Raw genomic sequence first — 15,197 nt, forward strand, 5'->3', positions numbered from 1 at the left:
CATGCCAAACCGTTTCTCACACCCTCTGTTGCTATTTTGATTCTTTCTTTTTTGTTTTGTTTCAGTAACTGTCTGCTACCGCCGCTCCAACACTAGTCGACCCACACACCCTCACCATGTGGTGGAAATTCATCGTCGAGGTTACGAATGAGTACAAGATCCTGCGGGGCATGATTTCGTACTCGGCGCTCTGGCCGATCGGGTGTCTCATTCAACAGACGTTCGAGGGCAAGCGGCTGAAGAACTACGACTGGGAGCGATGCTTACGCTACAGCCTATACGGTACGTTCGTGTCCGCGCCGATGCTCTACTGCTGGATGCGATGCGCCAACATCATGTGGCCCCGGACGGACTTTCGGTCGTCGTTGGCGAAAGCGTTCACCGAGCAGGCCGCATACGACCCGTTCGCCATCGTGCTGTTCTTCTACGGCATGAGCATCCTGGAGCGCCGGTCGCAGCAACAAGCCGGTGACGAGGTACGGGACAAGTTCTTTGACACCTACAAAGTCGGGTTCTTTTACTGGCCGATGGTGCAGACGGTAAACTTTTCGCTGGTCAAACCCAAGAACCAGATCGTCGTGGCCGGGTTCTTCAGTCTCATCTGGACAACGTTTCTGGCGTACGTAAAGACGAGCAAAAAGCAGACCACCGAGTTGGCAGCAGCGATGTAGAACTGTAAAAATTCTTTCGACTTTTCCGATTGGTTACAACAGTGGTAGACTGATTTAGGTTGTTGCAATGTATCTCAAAAGAGCTACTGTAAAGTGTATCCCTCAACGATGGTGCTAATAAATAGATAGTTTGTATTTATCTACTATCTTCCAGCGTTTTACATTTTACCACTAAGGCTTTAGGTTTATGCGCAGCTATAATGTTTGATCCGGCGCTACTGCTTTGTCGATGTGGTGCAAAAGTCTTCGTTCCGGATTAGCAGCAGTTACCTGTTCGGCCAACCCATCCAGCAAGGCAGGAATTACGTGTTCCCCGATAGAAATCAACAGATCGGCAATTTTCTCCACACGTTGAATGTCGCTGATCACTGGAATGGCTGATCGCATGTCCTCTCCCGAAGCGGACAGCTCTACTTCGATGCCATCTGTCACCGTATCACGAACTGGACGAGACAGCTAAGATAGTACACAAAACATAAAATACAGATATCATTTCCTATAACAGTCACACCAGTTCACATTAACGAGACTCCCTACACTTCGTCCTGCTGTTGCGTTGAGCAAAAGCGCACAGATGAGCAATGTAGCCGAACCAATCCAACAGCGCAGATGAAACATGTTGCACTTCTATTGCTATTCCTTGGCAATGGAAAAACTTTCCATCAAAAATTCAGGCTTTTATACTAACAACGATCGGGAAACGTAAAACAGATTTGGTCAACTTATGTGCATGCGATGGATGTGCATCTAATTTGTCGCATGACAAGCTTTTAGCTGCAATTGCAGACCATTTTAATGAGCAAATAGAAGTAAAATTACACAATAGGGCTGTTTGCTCGATTACATTACAAGGTTCGAAGTTGTTCAAATTTTGCTTGTGGTGAGAAATAGTACAAAGAATGTTTGTTCTGTAATCAAATCAAACAAAATTTGAACACGTGCCGGTTTCCATGGGCTGTCATCTGTTATATGAACCAAAGATTAGTTCCGTTGTGTGACAAGTGAGGTCGCTTTTTCTCCACTCGTTTAAATAATATGCGCAACAGATGGCGCTTGCAGTACCATTTACGAAACTATGGGCTGCTGATTTTATATCAAGGTAAAAATGAACTAAATTCTATAAAATTAATTTTACCATTCAGATTAAGTTAAACAAATTGAATTAACACATCTATTTTAATAAATATGATTATTTGTTATGTTGAAAGAAAATCTGAAAATTTATTCGGTTCATTCGGTTTTTGTGAGACAAGGAGAGTAGGCTTGGGCAATTCGGTTCATTTCCATGAACGTGAACGTACTAGTTCTTTCATTCAGATGAACTGAACGTGAAACGCGATTCATTCGTTCATTTCAGTTGAAGAAAATAATTGTTTTATTGTTTTGCAAATTGTAAATTGTTTTGCATCTTGAAAATTATTAGGCAGACCAGGAAGATACGATTGGTAGGATGTTCTTTTCATGAACGCACTGGTATAACGGTTCACATTCATATTTGTATGGCGGGAATGGAAGACCTAGCGTACTAGAACGTTCTTTATTTCGACGGATAGGTTCTTTTCGTGAATGTCCGGGTCATACGGTTCACGTTCATATTTGTATGGGGAAAATGAACGACCTGGTGTACTAGGACGTTCTTCATTTCGACGTGTAGGACGTTCATTACATGGTCCTGGTATTACGGTTCACGCTCATATTTGTATGACGGGAATAACGACCTAGCGTACTAGGACGTTCTTTATTTCGACGGATAGGTCGTTCTTTTCGTGAACGTCCTGGTCATACGGTTCACGTTCATATTTGTATGGGGAAAGTGAACGACCTGGCGTACTATAACGTTCATTATTTTGGCGGCGTTCTTTAGGACGTTATTTTGGTGACCAACTCAGTGCATTATGATTTTTAAAGAATCGATGAACGTTGATTAGATGAACGTAGATCGTTCATTCTTTAGGATGAATTGAATGAATCGTACAGTTCTGGTACTTGAGGCACAACTCTAAAGGAGAGTAAGGAATTCGATAAATTTAGGCCATCAAAGGACAAATCTATTATACAAAAGGAAGGCTTGTTGTATGTACAGTTCACGCTCGGTAATTCGCACTACACTGAGTGCGGATTATAGAATAAAATTTTGATTTGTTTTTAAACTTTTTTTTTGTCTCAGCTCAAGAGTTAATTGAAATATATCATACAGTTTAGGTATGATATATTGTAGTGGTAAAATATTTCACAAAATAAATAAATAAATAAATAAATGTTGGTGTTTTACAGAGAAAGCTTATGTACCCAAAAATCCACGTTACGTGAAAGTCTCTGGAACGCATTATTTCCGCAACTCGGGGAAAGATCATATATCGAGAATCGCGTACTGCGGATAGTTGCTCTAAGGCCCGTAGCGTAACGAAAAAGATTGGAAACCGAAAAATAACGCTTGTTAGCAAAGTGGGTTCATTATACAGGTGGGCTTATCCCGAACAATTTGACAGCCGTGCTGTAGAAAAATGAAAACGAAATGACAGGAGAGGATTCGATCATTTGTTGATGTATGCGTGTGAATTCCAATGCCTGTTTTGGTTGATGTGTCGTAGTGTAGGTGAAAAACTACGTATCACAATCGAATCCCCTCCTGTCATTCGTTCGTCCAAAATGGCCTTCCCGCCAAACCTATAAGCCCACCTAGTCCCTATACCCACTTTGCTTGTTAGTGTAAACAAAAAAGTGTTTTGTTTACTTCATTTTTGACAAGGATAATAAAAATACTTGAGATCATTTTGTGTTAAATTGATATTTTGCACTGCAGAAGCATACTTACAGCAATTTCACTCGCCAATGGGTGGATTAAAATCGGTCAACCGAAAAAAGGAGTGGTAGCGGAATTTGGGGCAAGTGTGCCATACGGGGCAAGAGTGCCACCTAGCATTTTTCCTTAAAAACTTTAGTTTAATGATCAATTGTGTATACAGTTGGTTCCTTTCCAATGACTAGGTATACTGAGCCGAATTACATATAGACCAATCGATATTCCCCATTGTTTTGAACTGATTTATATTGAGTTTCAAAATTGAGCAGAATATTATAATTCATGCGAATATTATAATCCAACCAAATAAGCTCTCAAAAATCATGCGAACAATCAACCGAGAAAATATTTACACCACCGTATAGCTGAGAAAACGTGAAATTTTTTGTGGGGTTAGTTGAAAAAAACTTTCTTTTTGTCACTGAAAAATTCAATTTCAAAAAAGTTACAACTTTTGGGGCAAGTGTGCCATCTCTGTTTGGGGCAAGTGTGCCACCATCTTTCATAGGCGCGAGCTGTAAAAAATGTAAACATTGTTGTAGCGTGCTGCGGAATGGTGCGCTATTGTGAGCGGATTCCACGCCAGAAAAACAGAACAGTAAAAAAACCATATTGTGGTACAGTTGGTGGTCAAAAAGGGTTCATTGTTGACTAAATACATGTAGGAATACATACACTAGTGGTACAAACGTAATAATTTCCAATTATCTAAGAAATACGGTTATTTTAACCAGGTGGCCGTCTTGCCCCATACGAGTGGCAGTCTTGCCCCATAGCCCAAAAAACAACGTCTTTTTGGACCCTTTTTAAAACGATTAAAAAACAATTTTGTTTGCACGTTTTTCAAGCGAAACTCATTTATAAGTGAGGAAATAGATGTAAATGAGATTTAAACGAGATGGTTATGAGATTTAAATCGGCTTTTGAAAAACACGTTTTAGTGAGTTATAACTTGACATGCTTAAGGTGGCACACTTGCCCCAAGTTCCGCTACAATGTGTTATATTTCATCTGTAAATTTTTTCGTTGCGGTGGTTTTTCGGAGTGTCTGGTAGCTGTTGACACAAAGGTTAAACATTTTGTTATTTTGGAACGTATATTTTGTTGGTTGGGAATGCCGAACGAAATGTCATTTGCTAAACATAAACAAACAGCAGTTTTTGCCGGGCACAAAAACTCCTAGAGCAATAAAGTAGGTATGGCTACATAACCGGTATGCCACACTTAGGGGAAAAGCAGTTGTTCAATCGATTCATCAAATGTTTTTGTTTAAGGTACCCTTTGCCGGATTCCAAAATGGTCACACAGCGTATGTCGACGGAGGACGTGGAAGCGTTCGTCCACGAGCATCTGAAGGAGGATTTACGGATGTACGAAACGCAATTGAAGCTAATCAACGCAGAAATTATGGAGTATGTGCAGTTGAAGAACATGATCGAAACAGTCTTGGGGCAGGATCGACGCGAAGAGTTCAAGACGCTGGTCAATATCGGTGGGAACATGTTCATGAAGGCACGTGCTGAAAGCGTCGAACACATACTGGTGGACGTTGGCCTAAAGGTTTATGTAGAGTTTACGATTGAAGAAGCTTCACGGTATGTGGACGTGAAAATCAAAGTGTTAACCAAACAGGCAGACACTATTCGCGACAAAAGCATCGAAACGAGAGCCAATATTAAGCTCGCTCTGCTTGTTATAGGCGACTCACAGCGACTTCACACGATGCACGACAATCGGTGAGGTTTATTAAACGGTAAAATAAGCTGAAAGAATAAATACACAATTTACGGTTAGCTAATTACCTCACGATTCAGTTTAATTGCACAAGGAGAGCTTCAAATGGAATCGTTTCGACACAACAAACGATTGCTGTTTCTGTTGATCGCTGCACATTGGCTGTCATCCTGTGAAGGTCATTAAGATGTCAGATCGGTCCGAATGACATCACCTTCTCTTGAAGTCATCTGACAGATGATAAACAGGTTGTAAGCAAAAGGAAAATTATGTCTAGACATAGTTCGGCGTAATAATAGTTTTCTGTGGAAGATTTAGGTAATTATCTCGCTTAAAATGTGTGCAAATTGTAACGACACCCTTTAGCTTTGTTCCCTGACTTTGTTTCACGATTGAAAAAACAATCCAAGCCATTGCAACTGCCGCAACATGATGCTGATGGTAGCAATGTCCTCGCTGTTTTGTTGAAATTAGCTGTAACATGTTTTCTTTGCTTCCAGTTCGCAAAGTGAAAAATCTGCGTGAAAATCTCTTCCTATGAAAGCGGTACCGTGCTAGTTGCGGATAGGATTGGCAAACGGGTGTCCTTGATCGACCACTTAGAGGGCGGTTCCGATTGCGCACATCGGAAGCTACCCCCGCCACACAATGGATTTGGTAGACATTGACAAGGTGTTGGACGATCTTGAACTGAACGAGGACGACGGCAACAGCGTTGCGACGAGGCCAGCGGGTGAGTGTGATAGACTGTGGAAGTAAGCAGCGCATTGCGATGATCCTCTGTGTGCTTTGTTTCAGACGCCAAGGCCACAGTGAATGGCACAGCAGCGGAATCACAAACGGCAGTGGCAGCTGCTCTCGGACCGGCGACAGCTGCGCAGGAAAAGCTAAAATTTAAGGCCAACGTAGTTAATGTGTCAACCGTGTTTTCAAGTCTGAACGAGTATGTGAACGCGGGCGGAACAGAGTTGGGTGGAGCGACGAAGCATGTGAGCCTCCCGGACTCGCATGATCTGGGCATACCCAGTGAGCGGAAGCCACTCCTGACTCCTCCGTCGACCTCTTCGATTTCATCGGAAGTGAAAACATCCTCCGCTGCGGCTACGTCATCCTCTGTGCCGACTTCCCCACAGCACGTCGCGTCCACTCCGGCAACATCGCCCGATTCTTCTGCCACCTCGGTGTCCTGCTGTTCGTCACGGGTCGCTTCCTCATCGGCATCGTCTTCTGCGCATTCTTCTTCCGCGTCGTCGTCATCGTCGTCGGCGTCCAGCAGCGATGTGGAAGAGGCCGACAAGCAGCAGGAAGCCAAAGGGCATGAGCTGGCTCATGAAAAGCTTCCCGAAGAGCTATCGTCCCTGAGCGGTGATGATTACGTGCTGGACACATCGTCGATGACCACGCTGGCCACCACTAATGAGGGAGGGGCACGAAAGGGCACGACGGCTGGCGATGCACAGGATACGTCGGCGTTCTCTTACAAGAACAGCCTGTACTCGGACACGCTGAGCAATGATGTGATAAATTTGGAAGGAATCTCGTCCATCTCCTCCATTGTGGCCGTCGATCTGTCGCGAAGCGGCCAGGTGCCGCTGGTGCGCGAAACCAATGAAGTGGTGGAGGGAGCGCCAGTAGCAAAGGATGAGATAGAAACGACGGCGCAGGACGATGTGGAACGGCCGGGCAAGCCGCACGAGGGCGAAGATGCTCGTAAACCGGTGATAGGGTTCGAATCGACGATGGACGATGTGTCCGACACGGAGCTAGAGAGCTATCTGCAGGAGCTGGAGGAGTTTGATTTTCGCAGCGTGAATGTAGAATCTGCGATGCCACCGAAGCCGAACGCAGAGTCCGTTACCGAGTTAGACCCTGCGGTAACCACAGAATCACAGCAACCGGAGATTGAAGCCCCTGCTGGTGGAGATGTGGTGCACGGTTCAATGATCGTGCAAGATCGCGCTGCAGATGAGAACAGTATCGATAGTCGTAGTGATGATGAAATCAGTCCCAGTTCCTCCCGTGGCGAGAACGAGGACGATCTGATTTCGCAAGCATCTACGCTGGAGTTTAACGATTTGGCAATGGGCGCAACTGCGGCAGTGGTCGCAACAACACCAGTAGCTGCCGCCGTGGATCCATCGGATAGAGCCCTGGCAGCGGCGTCGGAGTTGGAAATTCCCATCCCAATCGATACGGAGGAACCGGGTGACTTTACGCTGGATGAGGATGGAAGCGAGATAAGGTTCATCGATTGTACGGAAACGGAGTCGGAGCGTCGGTTGGGACAGTCGGCTGCCGGCGAAGATGACCCGGCGAACGTTGTGCCGCATCCGGAACGGCCAACCTCGCTAGAACTTGGCAGTGTGGCCGTGGTGAACGAAGCCGGCTTGACGGATGGTGGCATAGCGGCCTCCCCCGGACACACGCCTCCTTCATCCCGCGTTATCGTTCCCGAGCAGGGGCTTGCACTATCTTCCACAAGCTCGGACGATTTTGGAACGTCGATCGAAGCACGGACCGCATCACATGCAGCGGAAGAGGAAGCAGCGTCACGGCTAGCCATTGCCGATCCGATTCAATCGCCGATAGCCGCTCCAGTGCCGGTCGTCCCGCTGCTAAGCCCGGCACAGGCACAGCTCGGCAAAATACAGCCGTTCTGGGTGCCGGACAATTCAACCAAATTCTGCATGCAGTGTAACCAAAAGTTTTCCGTCATCAAGCGACGCCACCACTGTCGGGCATGCGGTCAGGTGCTCTGTTCGACGTGCTGCTGTCTGAAGGCCAAGCTGGAGTACCTGGGCGACGTGGAGGCCCGGGTGTGCATCGAGTGTGACGTGATACTGAGCATTCAGCAGCAGCAGGCGATGGAGGCCGAACAGTATCAGCTGGCGGGAATGCAGAGTGGCGATAGCCGCAGCAGCCTGGCGGTGTCCGGTGCCAGCGGTCAGCGGCAGCCAAATCCGAACAACCCGATGGAGTACTGCTCGGTGATTCCTCCGTTGCAGCAGGCGGCCGCCAGCAACCAGCCCCAGTCGCCCATCTCGGTGATGGTCCCGGTGGGAGTGTTGAAGCGTGCGGGAGCCCCTAGGAACATGCGCAAGGATAAGAACGTCATCTTCAGCGACGGTATACGGCCGGGGTGTGATCTGACCGAGCTGGATCAAAACTGGGACGCCGTGCCGACCCGCACCTCGCCCCCGAGAGGCCGCAAACCGAGGGTCCAGACACCGCCCGGTGGGGAGGATGACGTTAACGCCATTCCGCGCGTTGGCGGTCAGTTGGCGTCGCTGATTCCGGCCGAGGAAAACAAACTGCCACCGGTGCTGAAACGAATCAGCCCCACGGAGAGCAAGCTGGTGGAGATCGAAAACGACGCATCGTTGCTGGAGGGATTGCGCGAGGTAACGCTGACGTTCGCGATCCAGAAGAACTTCCACGTGCTCGTGACGGTGGTGGAGCTGGCGTGCTGCATCAATCGAACTGTGATCAACTTCACGACCCGCGGGCTGCACTACGTGGGCCAGGACGAGATAATCATCCTGCTCGTGCTGGGCGATTCGCGCGTGCTTCCGAAGGACATTTTCGTGCACCTGAACGAAATCTACTGCGAGGCAGACCGGGGCCACATCATCACCGAGCTCGGGTTTTCGCCCGCCCGGTCGAACAACTTCCTCGGCTCGAAGAACCACGGCGGGTTTCTGTACGTGCGCCCGACCTACCAGTGCATGAAGGCGGTCATCGCGCCCGAAGCTCCGTACTTGATCGGTATCCTGATACACCGGTGGGAGGTGCCGTGGGCGAAAATACTGCCCCTGCGGCTGATGCTGCGCCTCGGCGCCCTCTACCAGTACTATCCGTGCCCGCACGTGAGCGAACGAGAGCGCGAATCCGTGTACGTCGAGATTGCGCAAACGATCGTGAACCTGCTGGCGGACTTTCGGCACTTTAGCTACACCATTCCGAGCGTGCGGGGCATGGTGATCCATCTGGAGGATCACAAGACGAGCATCCTGATACCGCGCAACCGCTACGAGCAGATGGTGAAGGTGGTGGACGGGTCCAGCGAGCAGCTGATGGCGGTGGGCGGCAACTTTAGCAAGCTAGCGGACGGCCATCTGGTGTGCATACAGAACACGGAGTCGGGATGCCCGGAAGCGACGCAGTACACGACGCAGGCGATCGACATCGAGAGCCAACCGCGCAAGGTGACCGGAGCGAGCTTTCTCGTGCTGGACGGTTCGCTCAAGCCCAACTCGGGCCTGACCGGCCGGTGCACCATCCTGGAGGATGGGCTGCGGGTGCTGATACCGCCGGTGAAGCTGCAGCTCGTCAAGGAGGCGCTGAAAGCGATGAAAGACTATCAGATCGTGTGTGGGCCGACCGAGGGAGACGACAGCCAGAAGGAGCTGGTGTCGATCGAGTGGACGTCGAACGATTTGAACTTCAACATAGGCGTCACGTCGCCGATCGATCGGAAGGCGTTCGACGGTGTGCCAAGCATTCGGGTCCACCGGGGCACGGACTATTCCAACTCGAACCACATCATCCGCTGGACGGAGGTCTTTATTTTAAAGGTAGGGTGTAAACGGTAGTGATAACAGTGTAAAAGATCGTTCTTAACAGCTGTATCAATACGTATCTCTCCCAGGGAGACGAAGAATCTAACCATCCCGGTGATCCGATCAACATGTCGAAGATTTCGGAAACGGTCGCCAAAACGGCTTGCAAGGCACTGGTTGAGTATCTGGATCTGCTGGCGTCAAACGGACACACCAAACTAGCCCTGCGGATTAGCTCCAATCGCGGTCAGGTATGGCGATGCGCGCGTTACCCCTCTCCTTGTAAGGATTCGTGTAAAAAAGGTGAAAACTTTTCTTTTTCCCACCAGATGGCGTACGTGGCGGGAAGTGGCGGAAACCAGCTAGCTCCTCTATATTCGAACGCGCTCGGACAGGCGGTGATGGAGCTGCTGGAACGGCAGGCCACGGCGCTACATCTCGATCTGCACGATATTGTATTCGAACTGATATTCCACATTCTTGACAAGTAGTTATTCAAACGCTAAGGACTGAATCGACCCGTGCGTGGTCCCTGAACCTGCGACCACAGCCAACCATGTGAGCCTATACGATATGTTCGAAAAGTTTCGGTTGGTTTATCTTTTGCGGTTCCGTTACGTTTTGATTAGAAGATTGCTTCTTCGTGTTTTTCATTCACCAGCCAGGCCGGCAGTTGGCCGGCATGCCGGGTCTCTCCAAAGAGCGAATGTATTGAGGATTGTATTATTTGCTTCGAACAAACCGACCCCTATAATAACCAAGTGCTAGCCTGGCCGCCCAGGTAGAGTAAAACGGACGCGGTCACACATTCACGGGGTGCATAGCAAACCGAAGTAGTCGACAAAAGTCGAGCGGGATAGAGAGGAAGGAAACGTTCACACCAGGGTGCACACCGTGAGTTATATAGAGTATATATAGAGTATACATATATACATAGATATAGATATATATATTTCTTATATATAGTTAAAATTATTGAAAGGAAGAGAGCCAGTCACCAAGTTTATTATGTCGCTGTTTATAGGTAGACGCGGTGGAAGGGGAGGTATATTTATATTTGATTTGAAAGTTTTAGTGCCGACGGACAACAACAACAACAGAAACGGGATTGACGCAATATAATGGCAGCAAATTGGCATTGCAATGATAGTTATTACATTCAAATCGGAACGTTGGCCCAAGTTGCAAGCATGATAATAGCAAATATATTAGTGCACGCGAGTGCACCTACCACGTATTGCAGAGGTGTAAGCGTGATCTTTTAACCTTTGTTGAGAATGCGGTTCGAATCGTACGAGTCATTTTGTTTAGTTTGGTTTGTGTATAATTTTAATCTATGATTGATTTAACACGCTAATAAATTGTTTTATTCTTCTGTAACGAAAAGCAATGCATCCTAACCGTAGGACAAGCTGTGGCGGCTTCATGGTCTGTGTCCGTTAAAAGCTGCAGTCGAGCGATTAACACGACTAGTAGATGGATGAGCAAGGGTCTGCGCGTAACAACAGCAAACACGATAAAATCCGTAACTTCTTCCTACCTAATTACGTCAGTCACGCGGCATAATTAACTATTGCGCGGGTACACTGCGGCCTGTACATGCCCAACCGTTTGCCCTATCTACTACTACTACTGCTGGAAAAGGAAACAAATGCGTACCGCGCTCGGGCATAACTTGTGCCAATGGCCCTGGAAAAACGTACGGCCCTACAGCTGACGATGGCGGCGGAAGGCGGGAAGGCAACTGACGGTGACCTCTTGAGCAGCATTCCATCCAATCACTCAAACGCTCGCTAGGAGAGTGCATACAGCCCCCATTTGCATATATCTGTGTGTAGAGAGAGAGCGAGAGAGGGTGCAGGGCAGCGTTGCAGCAGCTTAAGATTTTGCAAGCTGCATGCCCTCCAGATCTCGCAGCGTGATCCCGAAGGGAGAGTGGGGCGCGAGGGAGTGCAGCAAAGGCAACAAAAATGAAGGTGCGCGCGCGCTCCCCGTGAGCAACAACCAATCGTCCAACAAGAATAATAACAATCATCGTGCAACAGCAGCAACAGCAGCAGCAGCAGTAAACCAAACAACAGAATCTTAGCGAGTGCGCGGGACGGCAGTGCGTCTGCGATAAGCGGGCCGGTGCCCCACGGTAGGAACGAGAATGGGAGGAGGCCGGACGGACAAAACAAAACAAGAACCACAAATGGATGCATACACAACACGAGCAGCGCGAAGTGTGCGGGTGGTGCGAGCAGCCAGGGCCAAGATGGCAAAGTAAAGAAAACCTCCTCCCGCCTCTAGCATTACAAATGACATACAATAATGTGCGCCCTAAAGCACACTTTCGCTTCGAAACGCCTTCGGTGCTGGGTGCCCAAGGCGGTTAGAGAGGGAGGTTGCGATCCTCTTTGCATTGGTTGCCAGCGCGAAACGGTACTTTTTATTATTAAGGATCATCGATCTCTCCGCGTGCGATCGCGCCACCCTCTCGGTGTAACGGGGCTCGGCGTCGGCGTGCTGGCCCTTTTCCCGCGCAATCGCGTCGAGTCATGACGATAATGAGCCCGAACAGATGCCGATGATGATCGCGCGCCTTCATGACGATGATCCTGTTTGTCGAAGATGTCGAGAGGCTTCCGGCGGGGAGGGGACGCCGACGCGCTGGAGCAGCCAGCTGAAGGACAGCGAGCATCGCGTCGTCTAACGTTGCAAGATATCGAATGTTTTATTAGTACATACACATTCACCCCTACCGATCGCGGAAGATCGAGTACGATGCTGGCTGAGGATTAGAAGACACACGGTTGTTGCAGTAGGAGCCACTCACTCACTCGCTCGCTCGCTGGAGTGGCAGCTGGCCAGATGGTGCGAAAGAAATTCACTTCTCAGTTGCGCAGGTTTTGCAAGAGCCCTTAACGCGCCGGAGTGCCAACAAGGGTTGGAAGTTTTTTTCTGTCTGGGACGGGAAGATGATCGCTAGCAGTAGATAGTCTGACACCCACTGTCACGGTGCAGCAGCAGCAGCGAGGCAACGTTACGGCTGATCTTTGAGATGAAAATGAAGAAAGCAGCGAATAAAACCCACAAGAAATGGAAAATGAACGATTGTCATTCCGCCGGGACCGGGCAAGATCATGAAACGGCGCTCAACAGTGGGTTGAAGAGGAAACAACACCTGGACATGTATAAGTATTATAATTGCTGCTAATGCTAAAGTATTATTGAATATTTTTTTCCTAATTAAAACTTTATGCTCAAGATTAATGAACAATTGCGGTGCTCTATCCAGCAAATCAGGCGCCAAAAAGCAGTAATCATTTAATATTAAATTAGATTACTCATTAAATATGACTTTTGATATTATTGAAATGTATCCGACATCTTCAAATGTATTGATTGATTCTATGTATCTACCAAATTCGATAGTTTACAAACGACAAAAGCATTAAGTAGACTGCGCATGCGACATTTCGGGCATTTATAACATCCTTATAAATCTACAGTAAGGTTAGATGATTGACTGGTCTGGCTATCCCTCATTGCAGTCCGAATTAAAAATAAATTAACACAATGTCCAAAATCAATGATGCCATAGCTCATAGACCATATGTCATGCGAGGAGTAGTACACTCCTTCCTAACTATACGAAGTTGCAAAAAGCCGGAACGAACTAGAAATATTCGCATCAAATACAATTGTTCATTGCTCATTGGTCATTATTAGTTCAATATGGCAACCTATTAAGACTACGAAGTTAAATTATCTTTGGTAGTTTTTAGTTAAATGTTTATCCTCGTAAAAACTGAATGCCCAGGTTTCCGAGGTTCAGAAGTCTTTGAGAACATATTAAAAACGTAAGCTGACACACTGAAGTTGCAAACGAACTTTGTGTACTTGAGCGACGCATTCATCAGATTTTGCGAGGCATATGATAATTGGGGCTCTCATCCCTAGAGATCCATCCAACAAAATGTGCAGAGGAACGATAAGAGAGTTTCATAGTTAAAACTGGTGAAGCAAGACCAATAGAAAATCACCCAAGGTTCCCGGTTAAGATGTGCTACCATGGTTTTAAATTACGCTAAACCATTTGATTATGTCAAGTGTCCGGGCAAAGTAAACGAGAAAGAAAGCGTTTTTTTTAAATAATTTTTCAAAACCATTTTTCACATTTTTAATAATTTGATGGAGAGTGTTACTTCTAATCTATGGGGAAATCTTTTTTTGATTTATTTGATGTTTGATGATATATTTGATGTTGAAACGCGATTATGAACATAACAATTCTATATGTTATTTCATATTGATTTGTTGGATTCGTTAGGACCTGTTCCGAGCAAGTTTATAAGAAAAAGGAAGAACAACTTTAACATTCAACAAGCAAGCTATTTAAAGGCCTTCTTGACTTAAAATGTAATATTTATATTCATTTATTTTCTCTTATATTTTTCCTTCATTTGTTACGTGCACATAATGCACCTTTATGTCCACTAACCATCCCATCGTGTGCGCTGTGATCCATTCGGCGCAACAACCAGCGGCGCAGCGAAAGATAGTTGCGATCAAGGGCCAAGAGGGCTTGCTCCGAGTAGCAAACATTATGCAAAAGGACCCTCACGCCCGCGACAACCGTGCGGGAGAAGTGCTGCCACCGACCGGGAAAGTGGTGAGGCATTTTCAACATTTTCCTAGCCAACTTTGTACGAGCGGACCGCTGTGATATCTCTGGTCTGTTGCTGGCGTAAGCCGCTGCCGCACGACGACTGTCCATGGGTCCATCCGGGGCATCGGCATCGGTTCGACAGGGCGACCAGGGCAAGGGGAAATAAATTAAAACTGATCCTCGCGCACATTTATGACTCCTGTTCGGTTGCCGGGCAGGATCGATCAATCTTCACCGGCCGCAATCGTATCACCGGTGTGCTAATCGTCTGCGCGGGTTTCTACCACGGGCGAAACGAACGGGCGTGCGTGAGCCGGGGGCACGGGATGGGGAGTCTTTGGGAGTGAACGGTGCAGTGGGGCTGACTGACACTAATGTAAAGTTGACGCACGCAGCTCGGCCTTTGGCAGACTTAATCCATAAACAGTCAAAATGTCACTTTAAGCATGCGAGAAAAAGTGTCCCGCGTCCCGCATCATCTCGGGTGAAGGGGACGGACGGACGGGTCAGTGTGTGGCCACTGTGCCGTCGCCGGACGGGTCTACGCCAGTTGACGGTGGACACCAGTTGGCAGCTGACGGTGTGTGTGTGCTATCTCAATCTCGCGAAACACAAGCGTGTCTCGGATGTACCCGGGCGCGACATTAACGACACGTCGGAATTGCACCCAATGGGTGGGATGAGTGGGTGGACGGATCGGTCGAGCAGTCGTACCCGGGAAAGAAGATCAATCAATTGCAAGCAGCTGCTAGTGAACGGATTGGAAGGTTCGATTT

At 47.7% G+C, this 15,197-nt stretch overlaps 4 protein-coding genes across 10 annotated transcripts in view; 3 read left to right on the forward strand and 1 right to left on the reverse strand.

Moving 5' to 3' along the window:
• The window catches only part of LOC120949703 (mpv17-like protein), a 143,430-nt gene extending 142,613 nt beyond the window's left edge, over positions 1-817 (forward strand). For all 4 annotated transcript variants that reach the window (XM_040367166.2, XM_040367167.2, XM_049605322.1 and 1 more), the window contains one exon: positions 66-817. In XM_040367166.2, coding sequence (XP_040223100.1) covers positions 117-671 — 555 coding nt within the window. In that variant the 5' untranslated portion in view covers positions 66-116 and the 3' untranslated portion in view covers positions 672-817. The remainder of the gene's footprint in view (positions 1-65) is intronic.
• LOC125906477 (uncharacterized) lies at positions 761-1,337 on the reverse strand. 2 transcript variants are annotated; one of them, XM_049605324.1, is made up of 2 exons: positions 1,209-1,337; positions 761-1,127 (listed from the first exon to the last, which is right to left on the reverse strand). In XM_049605324.1, the coding sequence occupies exons 1-2, from the start codon at positions 1,287-1,289 to the stop codon at positions 867-869; spliced, it is 342 nt and encodes a 113-aa protein (XP_049461281.1). In that variant the 5' UTR covers positions 1,290-1,337; the 3' UTR covers positions 761-866. The 2 variants fall into 2 exon arrangements, with proteins under 2 accessions (XP_049461281.1, XP_049461280.1); XM_049605323.1 differs by having other exon boundaries at positions 1,191-1,336.
• A 3,246-nt stretch (positions 1,338-4,583) lies between these two features.
• LOC120948922 (protein UXT homolog) lies at positions 4,584-5,272 on the forward strand. 2 transcript variants are annotated; one of them, XM_040365785.2, is made up of 2 exons: positions 4,584-4,670; positions 4,749-5,272. In XM_040365785.2, the coding sequence occupies exon 2, from the start codon at positions 4,771-4,773 to the stop codon at positions 5,212-5,214; it is 444 nt and encodes a 147-aa protein (XP_040221719.2). In that variant the 5' UTR covers positions 4,584-4,670; positions 4,749-4,770; the 3' UTR covers positions 5,215-5,272. The 2 variants fall into 2 exon arrangements, with proteins under 2 accessions (XP_040221719.2, XP_040221715.2); XM_040365781.2 differs by having other exon boundaries at positions 4,585-4,666.
• A 152-nt stretch (positions 5,273-5,424) lies between these two features.
• Positions 5,425-11,004, forward strand: LOC120948921 (zinc finger FYVE domain-containing protein 9). Of its 2 annotated transcripts, none has more exons than XM_040365779.2 (5): positions 5,425-5,526; positions 5,709-5,941; positions 6,007-9,782; positions 9,857-10,018; positions 10,097-11,004. In XM_040365779.2, exons 2-5 carry the CDS (start codon positions 5,857-5,859, stop codon positions 10,256-10,258), a joined length of 4,185 nt encoding a protein of 1,394 aa, XP_040221713.2. In that variant the 5' UTR covers positions 5,425-5,526; positions 5,709-5,856; the 3' UTR covers positions 10,259-11,004. The 2 variants fall into 2 exon arrangements, with proteins under 2 accessions (XP_040221713.2, XP_040221714.2); XM_040365780.2 differs by lacking the exon at positions 5,425-5,526 and adding an exon at positions 5,542-5,649.
• Positions 11,005-15,197: the final 4,193 nt, after the last annotated feature.

Source organism: Anopheles coluzzii, chromosome 2 (genome assembly GCF_943734685.1).
Source record: "Anopheles coluzzii chromosome 2, AcolN3, whole genome shotgun sequence".
NCBI lineage: Eukaryota > Metazoa > Arthropoda > Insecta > Diptera > Culicidae > Anopheles > Anopheles coluzzii.